At 51.9% G+C, this 15653-nt stretch overlaps 4 protein-coding genes across 4 annotated transcripts; 1 reads left to right on the top strand and 3 right to left on the bottom strand.

The window, feature by feature from the left end:
- Positions 1-2247: 2247 nt before the first annotated feature.
- B0T23DRAFT_178622 (uncharacterized protein) lies at positions 2248-4616 on the bottom strand. The gene is made up of 4 exons (XM_062833042.1): positions 4140-4616; positions 2643-4060; positions 2417-2588; positions 2248-2357 (listed from the first exon to the last, which is right to left on the bottom strand). The coding sequence occupies exons 1-4, from the start codon at positions 4186-4188 to the stop codon at positions 2260-2262; spliced, it is 1737 nt and encodes a 578-aa protein (XP_062692384.1). The 5' UTR covers positions 4189-4616; the 3' UTR covers positions 2248-2259.
- A 1121-nt stretch (positions 4617-5737) lies between these two features.
- Positions 5738-6287, bottom strand: B0T23DRAFT_178582 (uncharacterized protein). Its single transcript, XM_062833041.1, has one exon. The coding sequence runs from the start codon at positions 6075-6077 to the stop codon at positions 5775-5777; it is 303 nt and encodes a 100-aa protein (XP_062692383.1). The 5' UTR covers positions 6078-6287; the 3' UTR covers positions 5738-5774.
- A 1057-nt stretch (positions 6288-7344) lies between these two features.
- B0T23DRAFT_405909 (acid protease) lies at positions 7345-9390 on the top strand (the record flags this gene model as incomplete). The annotated part of the gene is made up of 4 exons (XM_062839062.1): positions 7345-7955; positions 8031-8634; positions 8751-8861; positions 9199-9390. 4 exons carry the CDS (start codon positions 7345-7347, stop codon positions 9388-9390), a joined length of 1518 nt encoding a protein of 505 aa, XP_062692382.1.
- A 626-nt stretch (positions 9391-10016) lies between these two features.
- B0T23DRAFT_178577 (ATP-dependent RNA helicase has-1) lies at positions 10017-12225 on the bottom strand. Its single transcript, XM_062833040.1, has 2 exons — positions 10385-12225; positions 10017-10310 (listed from the first exon to the last, which is right to left on the bottom strand). The coding sequence occupies exons 1-2, from the start codon at positions 11999-12001 to the stop codon at positions 10191-10193; spliced, it is 1737 nt and encodes a 578-aa protein (XP_062692381.1). The 5' UTR covers positions 12002-12225; the 3' UTR covers positions 10017-10190.
- Positions 12226-15653: the final 3428 nt, after the last annotated feature.

The raw sequence follows: 15653 nt of genomic DNA, 5'->3' as shown, positions 1-15653 counted from the left end.
GATAGCCTCATGTTGTTTCTCCATAATCACAAAGGAAGAAGTGAGATAAAGTCAGAAGAGTACCAGTGGGCGTTACAGTGAGCGTGGAGACTAGGATTAGAAGGGGCTTGGCGTCGATGTTGTGCTTCTAGTGTAGCTGGGGCATGCAGAAAGGGTTTCATTCCGAGATCCGGGATTGGTCGCTTTGAGTTGGTGGTTACCTACAGTGTTTACAAGGCGTGTGCGAGACATCAATCTCATCGTTCATGTAAAGGAAACTTGTGAGGAAGGAGTTGCTATTGATGATATTGTAGCGGAATCACGCAAATACATGGCGTACAATCCCAAGGGCAAGTATCCTATGCCACACCCAGCTAGCTTTATTCACCAACGTCAAACCGGACTAGTTAGGGACATCTATGAAAGTTGATTTGAACGTAACCAACGATGCTTTAAGGCAAAGGCAAGGCAAGGGCAAGGTAGAAAACGAAAGGTTCAAGACCAAAGCAAAGATTTAAAAACACAAAAAGGATATATATATATATATATATGAAAAAAAAAAAAAAAAAAAAAAAAAAAGAAGAAGAAAGAAAGAAAGGTTGGATCAGCCCGCCTACCATAGATCCGAAATCGAACCTCAAATGCTTGGGTCGGACGCAATACGTACGAACTACCATGATAACAAAAACCGTCGTCAATCGGTCGGCAGAGATAGCAAAGGAAGACACACACTCGTCCGTAAACCCATAACTACCCAAGTACCTACCTACCTAACGACTATCGAGTTGCGTGTTTTTACTAGGTACCTACCAAGCTTTCCATATCAAGGTATGTAGGTAGTCTAGTCACTATTCATTTCTGCACCATACCTACATGTTACCTTACGAGATCGAGTAAGATACCTGGGTAAAGAAGTACCAAGGTAGGTAGCTTGGATAGTTGGAAACAACAACGAACGAACCTTGCACCAGGTTGGATAAAACAAAGCTGCAAATTCGCTGGGATTTCTGTACCTACCTCTTCGAAGTAAACGTGGAATGGTCTGTGTCTGCTGCGGAGATGGAAAACATGATAATAACAGATATCACCAAACGGCATGAGCTGAACGAAAAAAAAAAAAAAAAACTTTTTGTTCTGCTACGTAACGCCTTGCGGGTTCCCTCTTTGATCCTCTAGTATACATATGTGCATGTCCTGTCAAACGGGCGGCGGTCCGTCATTTGTCCCTCCATCCACCCATCCATCCATCCATTTGTCAATGACCACCACCACCACCACCCTTATTTCTTTGGTAAGCATCCACTCCGCTGATCCAAAGCCAAACTGGAGATCATCCATGATTGTGCTCCTCAGTGCAAAAGTGATAGAGGTTTTAGTTCTCATGTGAAACGTATGCAAATGAGGCACAAAAAAAGCTCGAAGAGAAGAAGGAGATAGAAGAAAAAACGACGACATGTGACATGTCGTTGATGGCTTGGGTTGTCTACCTCAGACCATGTGCATCCGGTGGGTAGATCCTCTCCATAAGCATGATTCTCATCATGATCACAAAGACATGGACGGCAGGGCTCATAGCAGTCATGCAAAAATCCCAATGAGGTCTCCTTGTATCCAAGGACAACAAAAGTCTGCAGTCCGTTCTTTGCTCCGGGTCTCATATCAAGCAGCTTGGCAGCGGGTGTGGATGCAACAGTCAAGCCTATTGGTAGATCGCATCAAGAGGTTACCCAACCATTTGGACTGATGGTCTTGCAGTAAGCCAACCACTGCAGGACACATGTGCATTCGATCGCTTGGGATGGGGTTCTTCAGCAGGTAGCCAGCTTTGTGCATCAGACAGAGGTGCATGCTAGATCGCAGATATATGGAGCAACCCGGCCATGAAGAGAAAGGCCCATGATAAATATCATCGGTATGAACCGGGCCAAAGCGGTTGCCACGCGCTTATAAGAGAGCCATCAATGTCGTGAAATGTGCCTGGAAAAGTCGGACACCCGAGATAAAGTCGTAATCGTACAATCATTGAACACAACTGGAGTTCGTCTTCTTCCAGTTATACGCTGAGATGCCGAAAAAAAATGGTAAGCGCTCTCACTTGTCCATGCCCTATAGCATGAAATATGATGGTCGTCATGATCGAGACATCAACGTGCAGCATGGTCAACGAGACAAGCAGCAGCAAGCAGCAGTAGCGGCAATGTCAAAACGTGCCAAGAGAGACATGGGCGAGAATCATGGCATGGCATGCGCATCATAAGTCCGGCATCAACATGGCGAAGTTTACGACGTGCCAGGGGCCTGGCCGGCAGCACCTTGACCTTGAGCAGCGGCAAGCTGGGACTGCCACCACAAAGCAACATAGTTGTCATAACCACCGTCTGTTCAGAGTTAGTGCGTGTCCTGGGAATATCAAGGAAGCATGAGGGGGGGCACATACACATGGCATAGGGATCACCTTGCGCACCGGCTCCAGCAGGAGCCGCGGCGTTACCTGCGGGCAAGCTTTGCTGGGGAACACTGTTGTTGTTAGAAGGCTGACCATAGTTGGGGTTATCATAATCGCGATGCTGGCCGCGACGAGGAGGGGCACCGCCCGAGCTCTTTTGCTTCTGTTGTCCGTGTTAGTAAGTCGTCGCAAGTGAACAAAGGGGGATTATACGTACAGCCGCGTCGACCTTGTCTTCGATGGCACGCTTAGCACGGTTAATAGCTTCGCGGGTGCCGACCAAGCCAATTTCACGCTCAGTCTCACCAGCACCAGACGACTGGGAAACATTGATCTTGCAGCCCGTGGTGTTCTGCATCTCGCGGATTGTCTCACCGCCCTTGCCAATGATCATACCAACGGCCTCAGAAGGGACGAAGATGGAATCGTTCTGCTTGTCGTATCCACCACCGCCGCCACCACCCATGTTGTCGCCACGGGGAGGACGGTTGCCACCAGGGTTGCCAGCGTTGCGGCTATCGCTGTCGACAATTTCCAGAATCAACTCCTTAGCAGTCTTGGCTGCGGCGGGGGTACCAATAAGGTTCACTGGACGAAGACCGTTGACGCTCTTGTTCTCTCCGACGATGTTGATGTGGCAGCCGCTGCGCTCCTGCAAGTCGCGAATGGTCTCTCCACCGCGACCAATGATAAGACCGACAGTCCTGTCAGGGACCATAATCTGAAGACTGTCCTCACCCTCTTTGAGAGGAGGCGGGGCGGCAGAGCCACCACGGCCGGAGTCGCGGGGCGCAGGCCTGTCAGCCGGGGCGCTTCCCCTCATTCCACTGTCGCGAATGATGCGGTTGATCATCTCCTTGGCCTCCTCACGCTGCGCACGGGGACCGGTAATCTTGCACGGACGGTACTGTTCGGTGGGGCTCGACGGGGGCACGAACTGAACCCTGCAGCGACTCTCGCCTTCGACGCGACGAAGGTTCTCGCCCTGACGGCCGATGATGAGGCCAACCAGGCTAGATTCAATCTGAATGGTCTCGGTGTCTCCCTCCTTGCCCCTAAGCGGTGAGCGATCGCGACCACCACCATGGCCTCCACGGGGCGAAAAGCCTTGGCGTCCGCGGCCAGGAGAGAAGGAGCGTTCACGTCCATAGTCACGCGACTGACCACCGTGGTGGCCGTGATCGCCGCCTCTTCTCTCGTCGCGGTAAGGGTTGACGTTGTCGCGGTAGGATTCGCGGCCGCGGGGGCTCCTGGAGCGGGCGCGCTGGTAGGGGCGGTTGTCGGGAGCCCGGGAATCGTGGGGGCGCGAGTCGTGAGGAGGGTAGGGTCTAGAGGATTGTTCGTAGGGGACGAGACCGTTCTCAGCGGCCATAGCCCTGGCCTTGGCTACGGCATCCTGGATGTCAACGGTGCCAGAGTTCACGGGGCGCACCGCGCTCAGGTCGATGCCTCCGCTCGCGGCGGGCGGAGGGTAGTATCCGGGAGCCTGCTGGTATGGCGGCTGTTGAGGAGGGTAGGCGGGAGGTTGCTGGGGAGGATGGGCGTAGGCAGCCGGCGGCATAGGAGGCTGGGCCGGAGCGGGGAGGCCAGGTTGGCTCTGGGTAGGGGTCGAAGAAGCAGGACGCTGAGTGGCATCTGAGAATACGGTCAGAAGACGGTGAATCGCGGGCGCGGCGAGAAAGCTATTCAAGGAACAGAGAGAGAGGAGACATACTTAGAAGCTGCAATATCGAATTGATATCGGGTTGCTGAGGGGCCGCCATTGTGGTTGCGATTTGGCTGTGACTTGCGGCGATGTGCTTGGTGATAGTGGGTGGTGATAAGGCAGATCCAGACAAGCGGTGAAAATGCTGCTGGACGGGAAAAAACAAGCGCGCAACAAACAATATCAAGCGACCAGCGGAAAGGATTGTTGAATGGATGTTGGACTCTGAAGGATGAGGGCGGCGGGGAGAGAAGATGCGACGGGGAGAGAGAGAGCAGCCGCCTGACAAATTTGGACCGGATTTTCAAAAGGCGAAGTCGGTCGGAGTCTCTGGATTGGAGAGAGGATTGCGAAAAAATAATAGCGGGGCCTTTTTGTGAAAAACAGGTACTGGACCTCTGGTGGTGGGTGTAAGCGGCAGGCGGAGAGACCGGCTTGGCAGACCGCCTAGGGCAGATGTGCTGAGCTGAGGATATGGCAGGCAGTTTTCAGGGTCGGACCAGGGGCCTTGTACCTGAAGGCTTCAGTGGTGAGTGGACTGTTCGGCAGTTGGTTGCAATGTTCCCCAAAACGGCCCGGCAGGCAGATAGACAGTGTTGGCGGGCAAGGGAATGACGATGACAAACGGGAATACCTCTACCGATTGACCCAAGGCGATCAAGAATCAAGAGACGACAACGGAACTGTTCAAGAGCGCACTAGGTTCAATCAACAGTTCGATACAGTGCAGTCAGAGCGATCACCGTACGTATCACGTCCGCAGGGCGGAATGGAAGAGAGTACCTAGGTATGTTGTAGACGGGAGTTGAACCTGAAATGAAGTCTGACAGTCAAACAACCGAACGGTCACAGATCAGAGCAGAGCAGATCACCAGTGAGTGGCTCGAACAGAAGAGGTCGCGCGTTTTAGTGTATCAGGTTGATTCAATAGGTAGGTAATTCCCCACGACAGCAGTTATAGCTCGCGCGCGAACACGTTCGTTGAGGATGGCAGAGAAAAGGGAGACATTTGATGGTTGAGGAGATGAGTGATTTGTGGTGACAAATTGAAAGTTGTTGGGTGCAAGTTGAAAGGGGTCGACCCTCTGAGCTTTGACCCTCTCATCTTGGTGCCTGCCCGCTACAGACGGCAAGACAAAGCAGCAATTGCCGGCCGGAAAATAGCTCCACCTGGCGGCCAGGTGCATAGCTGTCTGTACCTGCATCAAACTGCAATGTACTCCAAGGGAGCATGTCTCTTCACGTGATGCCCCCAACTCTCAACGTCATCATCTCTGGCACTTGCGAATTCACAAACCATCATCTCTCAAGACTCACCTCATTACCAGAACCAGAGCACCCAAACGGCAGATGGGGAATTGCGACATGGCACAAGAGTCACCAAGTGGGAAACACTCATCTACATGTAACCCTATGCATCCGGATGCAAGATCAAGCAGACGACAAGGTTCCTTGTCTGTCTCACCCTGCTCACCTCTCGACCGTATCACAATCTACCTGTGTCAAGTTCCAGTCATCATCACGGCTGGCCACTGTGGAAAGGCCAGGGCATTTACATGAGACACCGTGAACAACATGGGGAAATTGGCCCTGACTGAAAGCTGGTCCTAGAAGCTTTCCACATCAACCACGGCGACGAGACAACTACACAGCTCCAGGATCATCGCAGAATGGGCTTCGGCTTGATATATCAGGCGGCTGCTCTTCATAACCAGTTACGCCACCACATTTGCATCTGTCAAAAAACTGCCGTGTTTGACAGCGGAAGCGGAGGAAGCTGCCCATCTCTCGAATCCGACTCCTCGCTGACCACGCACAACCTCCCCCTTCAACAGTTATTGCGGCCGTTTCGTCGAACCACCGTATGCAGGTACCCACGTCAGGGCCCTTCATCCATGCCGACTTGACCATTGCCAAGCACAACGTCCCAGTGGACAATGACTTCATTGTTCGCTTTCACATCTTCCTGGGCGAGATCTGAGAGATCTGAGTGGGGGGCAAACGAACTTTATGTGGACAGAAAGGTACTGTGCATTGTCCTGTTTCTTCCTGCCAAGACCCAAAATACACTCTCAGGTGCTCACGCAACTGACGAAGCGGACTGACGACCAAAATCGTCGTGGTCCGTATCTCGGTGTACCATCAGAGGGAAACGTTTCATGTCCGTGTTTGTGGCGACAAGACAACACTCGCGACTGACTGTCTGTTTATCTGGGGTTCCAACATGCCGAGACAGGCAATGAAAATAACAAGAGAAGCAGATATGACCTCTCGGTGATTTCTGTCAGGTTGCTGAGCTTCGTATTTGATTCGGTGCGACCACCCCTACAAACCCAATTCTTTGATCCTTCAATATGGAAATCATTGATGAATCTGGGAATACAGCACTGTTCATCGCCTTCGAGGATCTACGAATCCCGGTTGCGGATGCCGCTTTCCTCGCAAACATCTAACCGAGCAAGGTCTCGAAAACACGGTGTTGCAGTGCTTTCTGACATCCGAGACAGAAGGATTTTGTGCCAGGCCACACTAAAGCTGTCCCTTCTCAGTTTTCCCTAGGATACCAGCATGTTTCTAAGCAAGACAGACTAACGCTTGCGGCTCAGCCTTCTTCTTCCTCTTCCAAACACTCAAGAACATAACAGCACCGGCATTACCTATCGTCGTGACTTGTGGCTTGAGCCCGCCATGTTTCTAGCTCGAAATTGATCTGTAATTAGCACCCATTACTTATTCCTACCCTCGTCGTCGCCACCTCTCCCAGGAACACACACAAACATCTGTTTGTTTACCCGTCAGCTCCGCCGAGTGTTGCAGTCACACAGCCCTTCATTTGGCAGGCTGACTGACTGACCTACTCAAACTCACGGCACCTTGCTTCTCAACGTCCTGTTCCGCTTGTTCACAGTTGCACCACCGAGGGCCAAGGACTGGACACTACTGGGCAGAGCAGCACTGCAGACGTCAAACCTATCACCGGCCGGTCGTATCCTTCTTCTTTCCCAGAAGTAGCATTCGGGACCTGCTCCTTATCTTTGTGGTCGCCCCGGGACAACATCCACTTGTTTCTTTCTTCTCTCCCTCTCTTTTCCAAACGCAACTGGCACAGTCCCTCCTTTTCCCCCTCTATTCCAAGTCCAGTTTCTTCATTCTTTTCCCATCTATCCGGCCTCTCTTTGTCTCTGGAAACAGTCAAAGGGGAAAAACCGGCAGCATGTTACCCACCCTAGGCACCATGGCCTACGGCCTCTACAGCCTCCTCCTAACCTCCACCATCCTCGTTGGTGCCGCCTCCATAAACCTCACTCCCACCGAACGCTACCTTCAAGACTCGGCCCCCAAGTTGGCCGGTATCAAATACACCGTCCCCAAGGCCGTCCTCGGATCGCATCCCAACACCCGCAAGCTCGAAGTCGCCCATTCCTTCCAAACCCTCCAAGGCGTCTCCCACTCCATCGGCGGCTCCAGCAGCGGCACCACCCCCCGCGCCGTGAACCGCCGCTCCGCCGCCTCCATCCTCGGCCAACACCAACGCCGTCTGCGCCAAAACTCCGTCCACACCCACGGTAGCCATGGTGGCGGCGGTGGCGGCGGCGGTAGCGGCGGTAGCGGCGGCGACGACGAGGGAGAAGAAGGCTCCGCCTACGGCTACGAAAACGTCACAGTCACCACCGCCTACGGCACCCAATACGCCGCCGAAGTACACTGGAACTCCGTCCCCCTCTTACTGCTTCTCGACACGGGCTCCTCCGACACGTGGGCCATCACCCACAACTTTTCCTGTCTCGATTACCTTGGGAACGACGTCCCGCAAAAGACGTGCGGGTTCGGTCCCGCTTACAGTTTACCTCCTCCCCCTACACACACTTCTCCTGTTCCTATTCCTATCATCCCTGGTAGCAATGCCACCAATTCTTCTTCTTCTTCTTCCCCTTCTTCGCCGTCGGGGCCGGCAAAGGCAGAAGAACCAGACCTCTGGAACCCATATGGCCCTACGGACCCGCAGACGCACATGTTCATTCAGTACGGCGACGGGGAGATCGTCACGGGTCCGATGGGCTTTGCGGATATCACAGTCGGGAACATCACTGTGAGGAAACAGCAGGTGGCGTTGGCGGAAAGGACGTTTTGGTTTGGGAATAATTTGACGAGTGGGTTGATGGGGTTGGCGTTTCCGAGTTTGACGAATGCGTATTTAGGGGGGATGCCCACCGGGTCTGGGTCTGGGTCTGGGTCTGGGAGTGGTGAGGGGGGAGAGGGAGGAGAGGGGGGAGAAGGAGGTGATGGAAGTGGAAGTGGACTAGGCGGTGGTGATGGGCATGAATCCTACAACCAGCTTTACTACCCGCCGTTGTTCACGAGTATGGTCAACCAGGGGTCGGTACCGCCGCTGTTTAGTATCACGATTGATCGGAATGCTAGCTCGGGGTTGTTGGCTTGGGGTGGGTTGCCGCCTGCTACGGGGCTGGAGAAGGGGAAGGATGTGGAGTTGGATATGATTATTGTGAGTTTTTTTTTATTATCCCTGTCCTGGCAGTGACTGGCCCCAGAACAGAGATAAAGAAGAGAAGAACTTTGGGGAAAGAGGCTGTGATGATAACTGACCAAGGATCAAAACAGACAAACCTAATCGACGTCCCCGAGACCGCCTACGACTACTCCTTCTACACCGTCATTCCGGACGGGTGGCAATTCGGCCCCAACACCAACACGAGAAAATTCCCTTATATCGTCGACAGCGGAACGACTCTTTGCTACCTCCCGTCTGGTATGTCTCTTTTTAACCTCCTTTCCCCCCTCTCCCCCTCTTAATCTCCTTTTTCCCCCTTTTAACCTCCTTTTCTCTCCTTTTCTCCTCTTTTCTCCCTCCTCCCCCCCCCTTTTCCCCCTTCCTCTTGTCCCCCCTCTTCCATCCAATACTAACCCCCGCCCCCCCTTTTCGTACAGCCGAAGCCCAACAAATCAACACGGCATTTAACCCCCCGCCATCTACCTCTGGATGTACGGCGCCTACTTCACCTCCTGCGACGCCATCGTGCCGCGCGTCGGCGTGATCTTGGGCGGGAAGACGTTTTACTTGAATCCTGTCGACTTGATCAATCAGGACATGGTCGATCCGTTGACGGGGCTGTGCATGACGGCCATTGCGGACGGGGGCGCGGGGCCGTATATTCTGGGGGATGTGTTTATGCAGAATGCCTTGACGGTTTTCGATGTGGGGAGGGGGAAGATGAGGTTTTTGGGGAGGGAGTTTTATTGAGTTTGTTTGTCAACGGGGGGATATGAGGGAGGGGAAGGGAAGTGATGGGAGGTGAAGGGAAGGGAGGGGAAAGGAAAGGGGGGAATTGGGGACGAGATGAAATTGGTAAAGTTGTTGGGATTTGTGTCGGGGAGTTTCCGTCTGTTGGTTTCAGGTTCGGGGGTCGATTGGGGCTGCAGATAGAATAGGTCTTGATGTAGGTCGTTCGAAATAGTAGACTGTCATCAGTTGGTTGTCTCAGGCTTTGTTGTTGGAGGTTAGTGTTGAGTTGGTACCGATATCTAGCTGATCTGGGTACTTATTGACTTTGTATCCCTACAAAGGAACCTTGATTGAGTGTGACACTCAGGACCTCCATGCTTTCCGTCTGCTATGTCAACGTAATGATGTTTCCAGTTTGTAGTAAAATGGATATGCTGTTGCCAGTTCAAGGTATTTTCTCTATCGTTCATCAAATGGAAACTGACAGCAAGAAACTACTCTGTATCCTCGGATGGAAAGACGCCCAAGGTTAACCTTAACGGCACAGCGTGGAAAACATCACACCAACGGAAAGCAACGTAAAGTAAGAATTAATTGTTGATTTGAAGCCCCCCAGTTTTACTTTTCAACCAAAAACGCCTTGGAAGCTTGCGCAAACAACAACAAGAAACAACAGCAAGTGAGCAACACAAAAGAAAACACCACTATGCTCCACACCGAATGCCCGATGGATATCTAAGAGAGAACATTGACAAATCATCCCCTTTTCGTATTCTAACCAACAACAACAACAAGACGAACACCGAATCCCGCCTCGCTTAGTGGCGATTCTGCTTCGGCTGGCTACCATACGCTCTCCTGCTCGTCTGCTTCTTGTCACGCGACATGCTGGAGGCCAGGGTAATGTCTACCCTGGGAGGGGTGGAGAAGCCGAAGGACTGTTTTTAGTTTGTTAGTGAGCGTTCCACTGTGCAAACTGAAAAAAAGAGGAAAACGAATGTAAAAAACATACCTTGGCCACCTTGACCAAGTCAAGCTTATGGATATCAAACACCGACCGCAAACTGTGCGAAGCATAGGCGTGGAGATACGACCTGTAACCATCCTTGGCGCTCTGGTTAAGGTAGTAGTTCTGGCCGATCAGCTTCTCCAGCTGGGACTGAACGTTGAGAATCTTGCTCTTGGGGAAGTCGTATTCCACCACGGGGACCTTGGCGGCCTTGAGATGGGCGAGGAAACCCAACTCGTTGGGCTGGAGGAAGAGCAGCGAACGGCCCTTGGTGTTGTTACCACGGGCGGTACGACCGACGCGGTGAATGTAGTCGCGCGGGTCATCAGGAGGATCGAACTGGACGATCCAGTCAACGGCGGGGATATCGAGACCACGAGCGGCAACGTCCGTGCAAATGAGGGTGCCCTGCTTGGCGTTGCAGAATTCGAAAAAGGTGTTTGTGCGCTTCTGCTGCTTCTGCTTGCCGTGGAGATCGAGAACCTGGAGATCGATGTACTGGAGCAGTTCGGAGTAGTACTTGACCGAGTTGCAGGACGAGAAGAAGACAATGACCTTCTTCTTCTGCATCTTCTTGAGGAAAGAGAAGAGGAGTAGGAAGCGCTTGTCGGCGTCGACAACAACGTAGCCTTGGTCCAGACCCTCGACCGTGCTGAACTGCTTCTCCTCATCGACGTTGACGTAAAGAGGACCGGGACGGAGCGAGATACGGGCGAGATCCTCGACCTTGGTGGTTTGTGTGGCGGAGAAGAGCATGGTCTGACGGTCCTCCTTGGGCAGAATCTTGATAATCTGGCGCATTTCGTCCTCGAAACCAATCTCGAGAATACGGTCGGCCTCGTCGATGATGAGCGATCGCATGTTCTTGAACACAAAGGGAGTGTTTTGCAGGTGATCGAGCAGACGACCGGGGGTAGCAATGAGCAGGTTGACGCCCTTGCCCAGCTTCTCGGCCTCAGCACGACGGTTGGCACCACCAATGACGACGCCGTATGTTTGGGAGTGGTTCTTCATGAGCTCGCGGGCGACGCCGAAGATCTGGAGGGCCAATTCGCGGGTGGGCGTGACAACGATGGCGCCGGTACCGTTTCTCGGCTTGAAGCGCAGGGAGCTGAGCATCTCGATAGCGGGAATGAGGAAGGCGAGGGTCTTGCCGGAACCGGTCTTGGCCGCACCGAGGACGTCCTTGCCGGCGAGCAGAGGCGGGATACCTCTCCTCTGGATCTCGGTCATCTTGGTGAAGCCCATCTCGGCAATGGCCTTCATAGTCTTGTCGGACAGGTTGAGCTCGGAGAAGTCGGTGGCATTGGTCGCGATGGAGGGGGCGATGAGGGAGTCGTTGGTCTTTGTGAGTTCGTCGCCGGCCTCAGCGTCCTTGTCGTCGCTGTCCTCCTTGTCCTCGTTGCCGGTGGGGATGACCTCGTCGCCATCTTGTTGTTCCTCCGCCTTTGGGGCATCGTTCTCCTCCTCGGGGGTGGTGTCCTCGACGACCTCTTCGGCGGCCTTCTTCTCCTTCTTGTCCTTCTTCACCTTCTTGGTCTTCTTGTCGGTGGCGGCACCATCTTCGGTCGCAATCTTGGCGTCCTTGAGCTTGCGCTTCTTGCTGAGTTCGGAAGCCATCGTGATGGTGTGGGGGGGTGGTGGTGTCGGTGGGTGGTTGCGATACTCTGGGAAAAGGGCGTCGCAATGGTTCCGTTCAAATTCCCAGCGAGTCGAATCTGTTATTCTTCCTCTGCCTTCTTCTCTTTCGCTGGGGATTTTTTTCTTATCGCTTGTTCGATAACCAGGGATTATACCAGGCGGTGAAAATTTTGCCAATTCTGCCCTGTCCTCCTGGCAAAAGCCTGGTCTGTGCGCTACAGCCGTCCCATTATGACCCCACTTTTGACTGCAGATCAGCCGAGCCCCAGAACCCCAATTGTCCGCCCAATTGCTTGTGAGCGTCGAGAACATTTCCTCTTATTTTCAAATCTAGATCATGCTGTTTCCTTTTTCGGATTCTTTCAACATCTTAACGCTTTCCACCTCTCTCGTGATCAGTCCACCTGTCATAAGTACGATATAACTCAGTATAACCACACTTTCTCAGTCTTTCGAATTTGAAGTCCCTCTCCCGGAATGAGGCTCTGAATGTCATCCATGATGGCATTGCTCTACACTGCGGATATGCAAACGCTGTACAGTACCTCTAAGATCCTGGCATTGCAGTGTTCTTCTTATGTTACAGTTTCATTACAAAGGTTTAGTGGATTGAAACAGACCAGTCAATGGCCTGGTGGACTTTGCAGTTCCCGTCCAGTGGATGACTTCGAAGGTCTTGACGAAAGTCCGAAGTCAGGCTACAGATTGCCTTGATCAACGATAGATATTTTGGGTCAACTTAAAAAGATTCCAGGCTGCGGGACACAGGGCGCGAGATTGAAACGTTCCAGTCAGCTTCGAATCCGGGTCCTTGGGTTGGAAGTGTCACTTGCCGAGAGGCTCCTGGGTCGATACATGACAGTATATATGGCAGATAAATATCCTCGCATCATTACATTCGCTGAGTGAAGTTTCATGAACCCCTCCGAATTCCTTCATATTCCCAAGGTTGACGGGATGCTATCTTGGTCACGTCGGAAGTAACAGGACCTTCATTACATAAAAACATGATCATTTTTCATGGAGTTGGCGGAGTCACAAGTGTGGTTCGGTCTTTGGCCCACTGCTGCCTTGGGTCGCATCATTCCACGGTCTGAAGCTGAGAATGGTTCCAATGGGAGGTATCAGCACGGAAGTTGATGTCAATCATATAATCTGGTCCCATGGCCTTATTCTTCAACATTCGCTCAAGACCACGGACAGACACCACGGAAACAATCCAGAAGGCATCCTATAACATAAACTCGGACAAGAACTTCTGGTTCTCGATTAGAAACCTCGTTTTTGTCAAATGTTGATGCACGCTGTATCTCACTTCTCCGTCTTTCTGCTGCCAAGTGGTGCCCCAGGAGGCGTAGACACGGCTCAAGCCGATCGGGCTGGTCATTTGGCTTCGAATCGACTAGCTCCCGCTTGCCCCTTGCGATTGAATTTGGCTAGTAAACAAGGCATGGGGTCTACGTATGAGCCTTGCTTGTAGGGCTGGACTGTGGGAGCAGAGGACATGGATGGAAGAAGTAACGGGAGATACCGTTGGGTCGTTCCTTGCTTGCCATAACAACCGACAGGTAGACAACAAGGCTTTTCGTCTGTAAAGGGTTTCGTTCGATGGACCTCGTCAACACCGAACATCAATGCTTGCTCGATCTTGCCTGGTCATACGAGCATCTCCTAGTACGCAGATAGATAATACACTACACAAACACTGACTAAACCTGTAAGCTTTCACAGCATGAATCTGGAAACAATTGCATAGTACTCCTACTGGATAGTTAGGCCAGAACAAACAACAAGAAAAGAATTTCCATCCATTCTTCCTTTCTCGCCACTGCTGTCAGCCAGCCCTGTAAGTACCTAGGTAAGCTTCCCCATGATTTTGTACAAGTACGTAGTCCTGACACACCCGAATAGTTAACCGGCTTGGCGTCGAACTAAGCTTGGCATACCCAGGGTTAAAGGAACGACCCGAACCCGAACGGACAGTCGTCGGTTCGTCGGTTCGTCGGTTGATGCTTTCCTCGTTCAGGGGCGGGCACATCCCGACTGGGCGGTTGGAAGATCACCTACCTAGGTACCCGGAAAATCACCAGCCGTCACTTGACCTGAAGAAAAAAAAATAGGGGTCATTTCAGGTACCTAGTCTAGAAGTCATTTCAGTTGGAGCGGATAGGGATGATCTCCAGACAAGAGCATACCTCTAGGAATCGTGTTGATCGACTTCGTATCAACAATTTACACATGCAATAGACAGCCAGGGCCCGCGGGTAGGGCAGCGTACTATATACACTGTACTGACTTTTTCGTGACAGTGATATCTCCACTTGGAAGAGGCTCCCCATTTCATTTGTTCAGCCTCAAACAAGTACTACCTAAATCATTATGGGCTCAAGTGTGTTCTCTTAGGAATTGACGTTGGAAGAGGAGTAAATAGGATATGAAGACGGGAGGGTTGGTTTTACCTCTACGTAAGTAGAGAAAGGGTGACGGGTCTCGGTCTCTTGTCCTTAAGTAGGTACCTCTAGGTACCTTCTGTTTGCTATTCAGCTCACACGTTCAAGGTAGTCCTGCTATAACTGGATCCAAGCCCTCAGTAAATGGAACTGACAGACAGACAGATAACATCTCCGCCTGAAATCTCTTCGAAAACTTGTTTCCATGCTGTCGTTATTTCTGGTATTGATTCGTCTTTGGTCTGGGCTCGGGTCTTGCGTGTACAAGTCGTCCACGCGTACGTGTAATTCTCGTTTGGGAATGGGGAATGAACTGGGCGCGGGATGTTGTCTCCACAAGACTATTTCCCCCTGACAGCTGGGTGGATTCAGCGCACAGCATTTCTTTTACACCGCCCTGATGCCTTCCCAAAAAAGAAATGAAATCCCAAAAACCCTTCTTCAGGGTCCGTCGACAAAAAAGAATCTAGCGAATTCGGGGTTTCGGTCATATGACCGTGTCATCGTTCCCGCCTATTTGAGGGAGAGAGAGTCATGTGAACTGAACACTTGGGGGTTCAAAGTTTCAGAAGTGCAGGCAGGAGGAACTGCACCGCCATCTTTCACCTTTCCGCGGGGTTGAATGCTGCTTATGTCGGAGAATTAATCTTCAGGCGGGCACCTCTTTCCTAACCTGTCTGCCTGCCTGCCTGCCCCCGCTAATATTTCGGGCGAAATCGATGTTTGAGAACCGTAATGGCTTCACTCCCGCTTGTATTCTCCAGCTGATGGATATCTTCTTAGTTATTGAGTCGGCTTCTTTTCGATGCGATCGATGGTTCCTGGCAGTGTTTCGTTACATGGTTCGATCCGGCCGTGTTCGTGTACCCCACATTTTTCTCTTTTTCAACCTTTTACCTTTCCCATGGAACTCGACTGTGCACAACGGACAGGACAGGTTCCTGCAGAAGCACAAGTGGGCAAACAAAGGCAAGTAGAACAGGTGGAAGATGAAAGTAGACGCAATGATAAGTCGATGTTATTCAGTTGTCTCTTATATGGTCTTCACCTCCAGTCTTGAAGGTTTGATATGGTTTCCCCCACGAATTTCTGTCGCTGTCATTACACGTACAGTAGCGTAGCGTTACACCAAACTCCGCGGCCTCCGCTTGAGGGGCAAATGCACGTCATGATTGCTTTTC

This window comes from Neurospora hispaniola, assembly GCF_033458365.1.
Source record: "Neurospora hispaniola strain FGSC 10403 chromosome Unknown B0T23scaffold_5, whole genome shotgun sequence".
In the NCBI taxonomy this organism is placed as follows: domain Eukaryota; kingdom Fungi; phylum Ascomycota; class Sordariomycetes; order Sordariales; family Sordariaceae; genus Neurospora; species Neurospora hispaniola.
This window is presented reverse-complemented; position numbering and strand designations above follow the sequence as displayed.

Excerpts from the sequence above, each read along its gene's own strand:
- B0T23DRAFT_178622 (XM_062833042.1), bottom strand. The coding sequence starts at position 4,188 with ATGGCGGCCCCTCAGCAACCCGATATCAATTCGATATTGCAGCTTCTA. Across the intron at positions 4,061-4,139 it reads TTCGATATTGCAGCTTCTAA|ATGCCACTCAGCGTCCTGCT; the intron begins GTATGTCTCCTC and ends CCGTATTCTCAG. Across the intron at positions 2,358-2,416 it reads AGGTGATCCCTATGCCATGT|ACGGTGGTTATGACAACTAT; the intron begins GTATGTGCCCCC and ends AACTCTGAACAG.
- B0T23DRAFT_178582 (XM_062833041.1), bottom strand. The coding sequence starts at position 6,077 with ATGAAGTCATTGTCCACTGGGACGTTGTGCTTGGCAATGGTCAAGTCG.
- B0T23DRAFT_178577 (XM_062833040.1), bottom strand. The coding sequence starts at position 12,001 with ATGGCTTCCGAACTCAGCAAGAAGCGCAAGCTCAAGGACGCCAAGATT. Across the intron at positions 10,311-10,384 it reads ACTTGGTCAAGGTGGCCAAG|TCCTTCGGCTTCTCCACCCC; the intron begins GTATGTTTTTTA and ends AACTAAAAACAG.